A 7,504-nucleotide genomic window follows, 5' to 3' on the forward strand; every position below is an offset into this window, starting at 1 on the left:
TAGAATATGTGGGAGCCAATATGAGCATCCAGGTTCCGCTATTGGTTATTGACCGGAGACGTGTCTCGGTCATGTCTACATTGTTCTTGAACCCGTAGGGTCCGCACGCTTAAGGTTTCGATGACAGTTATATTATGAGTTTATTAGTTTTGATGTACCGAAGTTAGTTCGGAGTCCCGGATATGATCACGGACATAACGAGGAGTCTCGAAATGGTCGAGACATAAAGATTGATATATTGGACGACTATATTCGGACACCGGAAGTGTTCCGGAGTAGTTTCGGATAAAACCGGAGTACCGGGGGGTTACCGGAACCCCCCAGGGGGTTAATGGGCCTCATGGGCCTAAAGTGGAGAAGAGGAGGGGCAGCCAGGGCAGGCCGCGCGCCCCCTCTCCCCCTAGTCCGAATTGGACAAGGAGGGAGGGGCGGCGCCCCCCCCCCCCCTTTCCTTCCTCTCTTCTCTCCCTTCCTTCCCCCTCTCCTACTTGGACAAGGAAAAGGAGGGAGTCCTACTCCCGGTAGGAGTAGGACTCCTCCCTGGCGCGCCTCATCATGGCCGGCCGCCCCTCTCCCTTGCTCCTTTATATACGGGGGCAGGGGGCACCTCTAGACACAACAAGTTGATCTTCATGATCGTTCTCTTAGCCGTGTGCGGTGCCCCCCTTCACCATAATCCTCGATAATATTGTAGCAGTGCTTAGGCGAAGCCCTGTGACAGTAGAACATCAAGATCGTCACCACGCCGTCGTGCTGACAGAACTCTTCCCCGATACTTTGCTGGATCGGAGTCTGGGGATCGTCATCGAGCTGAACATGTGCTAGAACTCGGAGGTGCCGTAGTTTCGGTGCTTGATCGGTTGGGCCGTGAAGACGTACGACTACATCAACCGCGTTGTTATAACGCTTCCGCTTTCGGTCTACGAGGGTACGTGGACAACACTCTCCCCTCTCGTTGCTATGCATCACCATGATCTTGTGTGTGCGTAGGAAATTTTTTGAAATTATTACGTTCCCCAACAACTAGTATATCACCAAAATAGATTGGAAGTTTCTCACGCAAAAAAAAACCCTAGTATATCACCACTCACATGATGCCATGCTCCCATTTTGGAAAAAAAAACTTAAAAATTGGTGTTTTGATAAATTTTGATCTTTTGAATTATTTAGAAGGCACTTCTCTACATCCCCTGAAAAATTCAAATTTCAATTTGAAATACACAAAGGAAAAAAGAAATAAATAAAAACTGGCATGCATAATGTCAAATTTTGTTTCTCCCATAGCTTTCGATACTCCCCCTCCCATCATCCGCTTAGCTCGCGGCATCGACCAACTCTGCCGGCAAGTTTAAATTTGAAAGTGGGTGAACATGTTGGTGGATTAGCACAATAGTCCGACCAGGCTCGACATCGACAATCTCAGCCAATAACATTACCAATAAAAACAAATATTACCCAGTAGTCAACTCCAGACGCAGTCGTCACCTTTTTCTCCAAGAAAAAAACTTGCGGTTATTCTACCTCCGCCTCGTCTTCTGTGGTCCTAGGACCATGGAGGCCAGGTGGACCCCGGCCCTTGCGACAAGAGGGATCATGCTTCGTTTTTAGGTTTTTTTTGTGATTGCGTTTAGAGTTTTTGTTCTTGTTCTTGTCGGGAAGATGAGATGGTGATAACTCCCTGAAGATGGAATAATATTCTCCCTGCTTAGCCCCTGTTCTAGCGATGTGTCTAGCGTTTAGCGTCATCGGTGGGCGTGTGGAGTTGCGTCTCCGACGGATCTCACGAGAGTCGGTCGGTGCTGGTATTCGGTCGATTTGCTGGGATCCGGTCCTTATTTATTTTTTGTCCGTGTGTCTATAGATTGGATCCTTTCGATCTATACTTTTCTTCGTCGACGACGGTTGCTGTTCTAGTGCGTTGGTTATGTGGGTCCTTAACATGACGACTTCACAATTGTCTACTACAACAAATTTGGCCTGTCTCTGGTGAGGAAGAGTGATGACGGTGGCACACCTTTGGCTCTCACTTTAGTATTTGTAGTCGTCGCCAGGTGGTATATGGACCTGAATGTAATTTTTGTTATTTGAGGTGTTTTTTTTTAACTTTTATTTGTGGTGTTCTTTGTGTTGTCATCAGAAGATGAATAGATCAAAAGTTTTCTCGGAAAAAAAAAGTCGGCCCAGGTTGTTTATTTACTTATTTTGAATGAATTGGTTGAGACAGGTCAGTTTGTTTATTTACTTATTTTGAATGAATTGGTTGGTGCATGCGTCCCTGATCGAGGCATACGGGTACGGCATCGATCGTCTCGACCTGCAGGTCAGGCCGTCAGGGCGCGGTGAAGCTCAAGGCTGCCATTGCTAGCTAGCACCCTCGATGTATGCAATGGGAGGAATCCACCTGCCTCCAGTGTGTAGAGAGACAGGGTAGAAATGCCGTTGAGGGCGAGCACCATGCAGATCGATGCAGATGCATGGTAGCCCAGTCGGTGAACTGCATTCATTTGCCACCATTGCAAACAGCTCAGATCTTGCAAAAGGCCCACCATGCATTGCACACCATGCAGCAGAAAGAAACCACATGTGCAGCAAATGAACCATGCACTCGAAAAAGTATACAGCTAAAAAGATATCTACTTGGATCTCAATAGAGTTTATTCATGGACTTGCTAGGAATATGGACCGACTGTCATCGACAGTTTTTCAGCGAGTTCCTTGGCTCTGCATGACTCTTCTAGTTAAATTCTCTTTGAGTGCCGTTGACACTCCAATGCTAATTCTCTTCTCGTCTCCTGTGGAAAACACCAACTAATAGTTACCGGTAGCAAGAGCTTCCATCAACAGTGAGCGAAGAATAAGGATCTATAGCTATGCAGCCTTCTGGTTCATCTCGTTTGTGATTTCCTGGAAGGCCCGCCGGCGGTCCGGTGTCCTCCACCGTCCTGTGCTCGCCGGGTTCTCAGGCCAACGGCTGTGACTGGCACCCTGAGAGCGCCCGCCAACACCTAATGGTACAGGGCCGTGGAAGAGCGAACGCTGAGCTGCACTGCTTCTCACTGAGCTTGGTGTTTGCTCGGTGCCTCGAGCTTTCTCACTGAGATGGGTCGTGTTAAGCCTTTGGCAGACTCGGTCGCCGCGATCTTGAACCTTCCGCTGCTTCCATGCTGGAGCTGTCCTGACGAAACTCCGGTTCACGTTCTCGTCTGTCGAGGTTCTGGCCGAGTCATTGCGTCTCCATGAACCCGCTGATGAGCTCTGTGGCCGAACACCTGCGGCCGGGGTTCTGAGGCTGCTGCTTCCTTGAGATGATGAGGATGGTGTTTTGTCCCTCTGCTCACTCACATGCTTGCTGCTTTCACTTTGCGGGGCGGTGGTGTTCTTGCCATCGGCCAGCTGCTTCTGTTCATCCTCCTCCACCATGTCGGCCCAAGTTTTTCTACCGCCACCAACCAAACCCTTCCCCTTCTGCATAGGATTCTCACTAGCACCTACGTCGCCATCAGAGTTTGGCAAGCATTCAGCTGGGCTAGGAATCTGACCTTGATTCTGTGCGCTGATACTGGGTCTGTCCTTTTTGACCAGCCGCTTTCGTAGTTTCTCAAGTAGAGACTGTGGCGTGGCAGCATCATTGAACAGTCTAGAAAGATGATGGTACTCCTCCAGACTTTGTCCAGTCTTCTCTCCGTCAGTAGCAACCATAAGCTGTGGCTCTTTACGCTTCATCTGAGTTATCGGAGATGGAAGCGCGTGTGAGTTGCAATCTTCATGCTTCTCTGTATCCGCTGAAACTGAAGCCTGGGTTTCTTCATAAGTCAATTGAGTTGAAGCAGAGAATATTTGTGGATGTAGATATTCAAGGTCGCCCACATCAGTAGCAAGCAAAATCCGTGAATCTTTAGACTTCATCTGAGTTATGGGAGAAGGGAGTGCCTGTGACTCGAGTTCCCTAAGCACTTCAGTAGCCCGGGCAAAAGATCTCACATGGTTTTCATCATTGCAGTTGTAAGGTATAGCTTGGAGAAGGTATTTAGCTTCAGCTACCTTTCCCAACTTCATCAGGCAGATGGCTAGATTGCACTCTTTGTTATAATCAGTTTCTATAGCAAGAGCTTGCCTGGGTCAAGTGAAAAACGCATAGTCAGTAGCAGCTGGATATAGTTGAATGAGCTTTACTGGAAATGATGCATGGGGTTATTACAGGAAAACAGAGTCCCCTTCTACTAGCATCAAGCATTAACAGTGCTGAGAACAGTCATTTCTGCATCCTTGGTGTGGAGTGAGAAAATACTCCCTCCGTCCAAATACGCAAGGCCCACTAAAATTTTGAGCCTAACCTTGATAATAAATTTGACTAACAAAATATGAGTTATATGCCGTAAAAGTTATACCGTTGGAAAGCTCTTTCGGATATGGATCCGGTGGTATACCTCCTGTGGCATACCACTCATATTTTGTTAGTCAAATTCATGATCAAAGTTAGGCTCAAAATTCGAAGGGGGCTTATATATTTGGATGGAAAGAGTATAATGGTTGCCATAATATTTACTCATTTTTACAAATAACACCAAACAAAGGATTGAGAAGTTCAACAGAATACAAATCATGTCTAACGAAATCCATATCAGCTTAATAAGTGCATCCCTAACATAGATATACCTGTAGAGCAGTTCAGCTTCCTCATAGTTTTCAGACTGCATATAGGCCCAGGCGAGGTTACCCAGCAACCTTCATGGCAAAGCAGAGTCTTAGAATGGCGTTCACAGGACAAATGAAGATGTATGAATGATTTTCAATACCTTGCCTTTTCATCCCTGAGAGAGAGATAGAATACTCTTCCATGAGATTTAGAAAGCTTAGTTTTCCACCGGCCAGAGGCTAGATCCTCATCAATCATTCTCAGCTTCACTGTCAGCATTTCAATCTGCTCTTTTGTCCTACCGCATTTCTGGTTTAACATAAAAATGATTTGTATCAATACTTGGCTAGATATTTATCTACGATGCGGTGTAGGTATATTATTAGCTGATGACTTTTTTGCATGGCTTCTTGCAATATATTCCCTCCGTCTAGAATTACTTGACGCTCAAACTGATGTATCTAGCACTAAAATACGTCTGGATACATCCGTTTGAGCGTCAAGTAATTCCGGACGGATGCAGTATTAAACGTGTTCAGGGTTTACCAGTATAATCAAACCTCAAAAATGGGCTTCGGAAGAAAATTTTAGCTTACATACGTAAATCTACAGGACTGAGGTACCTTGTACAAGTCAAGAAGAATATTGTCAAGAGACTCCTGGGCTTCATTGGGACAACGGTCGCGGAAGGATCTTATCGCTTCAATGGCTTCTTCAGCCCTATTTGCTTGTTTCAGTACAGTAGCCATATCCTTCAGTGCACTCTCAGTTCGTTCACCACTATTAATAGCTGCCCAGAACAATGAAACTGCCTTGTTTGGATCTTTCTCAATTAACTGTAATAAATGGATAATAGAAGCAAGGTGAGGAAACAAAAAGAAACACAAGCTTATCTTACGAAAGCTTCTATTATCAAGATTGTAAATGCATCTTGATTCAAAAGCCTGCAGGTGCTACAGAAAAACTAACACTGGAAACACAGGTAATGTACAGAAGTTTGAACTAAAACCACGACACTTATTTTGGAACCGAGGGGCTATGTCAGCATATAACATATTCAGAAAAGCAAAACTTCAGGGAGAATGAGCATCTGTGGCAGCTACTAATGAGACAAACATACGGACGCTGTACACCATCGGATCTTGCCAAAACTGTTTCGATATAAGCTTTTGATAGAACATAATTCTGGTAGTAGGACACCTAGTTACCTACTCATATCCGCTAAAAAAACTTAAAATCGGCTTAAAAAGGTAGGATAGCACCACCACTTCCGTGCCACTTTAAGCTAATGTCATCTTTACCAAAATTATTAGTTATGCCAGTGAGTGTGTACATTCATCCTTCTCTATTCGTGTGCAGTTAACTATTAGTAACAAATATCCTGATACAATGGTAGATGCTGTGAAACAACCGATGTAGTGATGTTTCTTTGGAAAGACACTAAGCTTCAAGGCTACTGCATCCTTGTCCCCGGTATACTAGTATTGGATCAGGCCAATTTAGAAAGCATCTTACGAGATTCAGCAAGCGGCAGCCATTGCAGAATACCATTACAATGCAAATAACAGAACAATGCTATGTTCACTGAAGATAAAACTTAACGAATCAACTCACAGAGATCAGTTCCACGATGCACATTTCATTATTTATTGATATGCTCCCGGGAAAATGGATGCCAATGGATTTTCACGAGAGATCGCTGTAGTCTTAACAATTGAGGCAGCCTAGTGGCATTTGAGCACTAATTTTTACCCTGACGGAACAATGTTAGGAGCAAATCAAGTTCCGTCAGACAATTGAATATCTCCTAAATTTCAGCTCCACAATCAATCATCCTGAGAAGAAGCGTAGCCCACGAGTTTCTACAAAAAATCAGGAACACGAAGTGAAGCACAGCGATTTGATCTACCATATCGGTTGCATCTAATTGGCCACCCCGAATCCTTCCCCGACGGAGAATGGCCCGAACGAGATAGCATCACGGCGCTGGGTTTCGGAACCTGAACAGAACAGGAAGGGATTGCGCCTGACGGGGCGGCGGCGGTCGATCGTGTTACCTGCGCCTGCTTCGCCCTCACGTACGGGGAATCCAACGCCGGCGGCGCCCTCGGCGGCCGGGAGCACCCGCCGCCGCTGGTCGGCGGGGTGGCGCGGTAGGAGCAGAAGCCGGCGCTCAGGGGCGGGGTGACGTGGCTCCTGGGGCCGGCGAAGCCGTCGGGGGTGCCGGGGCTCCACCTCTCCGCCGCGCTCCTCGGCGACGTCCACGGCGGCAGCCGCCTCCCCACGCTCGGCATTGCTGTGCCTCGAGCGGTGGCGTTCGGTGGCTGCCTAGTAGGCCCGCTGGCCCCGTTGGTCCCGCTGCTCGGTATCGTGCCGTTGCTCTGTTTATTGGTGGGCTGGGCTTTGGTGTTTTCTTTCAGCGCGCTCTTGGCCCGATGGTGTCAGGCCGGTCCGGCCCTGAGATTTCAGGGCTCCGAGGATACCCGTGAAGTACTTAAAAAAATATTTGAAGTCGAAAGCACTAATTGAGGAGCATTTTTTCCAAATATCACTCCCATCCCCAATGCGATAAGTGCAGCACTGCACGCACGTCACTTGTTGCAACCAGGAGTTTTTCCTTTTTCGTACATACATTTATTTAAAATGTTTTATCTCTTAAACCGCGCGTCCAAATCTCAAACCGTTTTCATTATTGGACATCCCGTCGAGATCTTCGAAACCAGATCCCCTGTTGATAGATTTTGACGATTTTATTTTCACAAAAAAACCGAACCGGGATCACGTTTTCTTTCTCTTTCCGAAAAAGGCACAACGGTGCATCTCACGAAAACAAAACCGTGTTTCTAACGAAAGAAAAGCACGTTTTTT

The 7,504-nt window shown here is 46.6% G+C and overlaps 1 protein-coding gene across 1 annotated transcript; it reads right to left on the reverse strand.

The window, feature by feature from the left end:
• Nucleotides 1-2,531: 2,531 nt before the first annotated feature.
• Nucleotides 2,532-6,981, reverse strand: LOC125510390 (uncharacterized). The gene is made up of 5 exons (XM_048675548.2): nt 6,694-6,981; nt 5,260-5,472; nt 4,797-4,945; nt 4,657-4,725; nt 2,532-4,114 (listed from the first exon to the last, which is right to left on the reverse strand). Exons 1-5 carry the CDS (start codon nt 6,928-6,930, stop codon nt 2,869-2,871), a joined length of 1,914 nt encoding a protein of 637 aa, XP_048531505.1. The 5' UTR covers nt 6,931-6,981; the 3' UTR covers nt 2,532-2,868.
• Between the last annotated feature and the right edge of the window lie 523 nt (nt 6,982-7,504).

Source organism: Triticum urartu, chromosome 5A (genome assembly GCF_056163025.1).
Source record: "Triticum urartu cultivar PI428250 chromosome 5A, HENAU_Tu73, whole genome shotgun sequence".
NCBI lineage: Eukaryota > Viridiplantae > Streptophyta > Magnoliopsida > Poales > Poaceae > Triticum > Triticum urartu.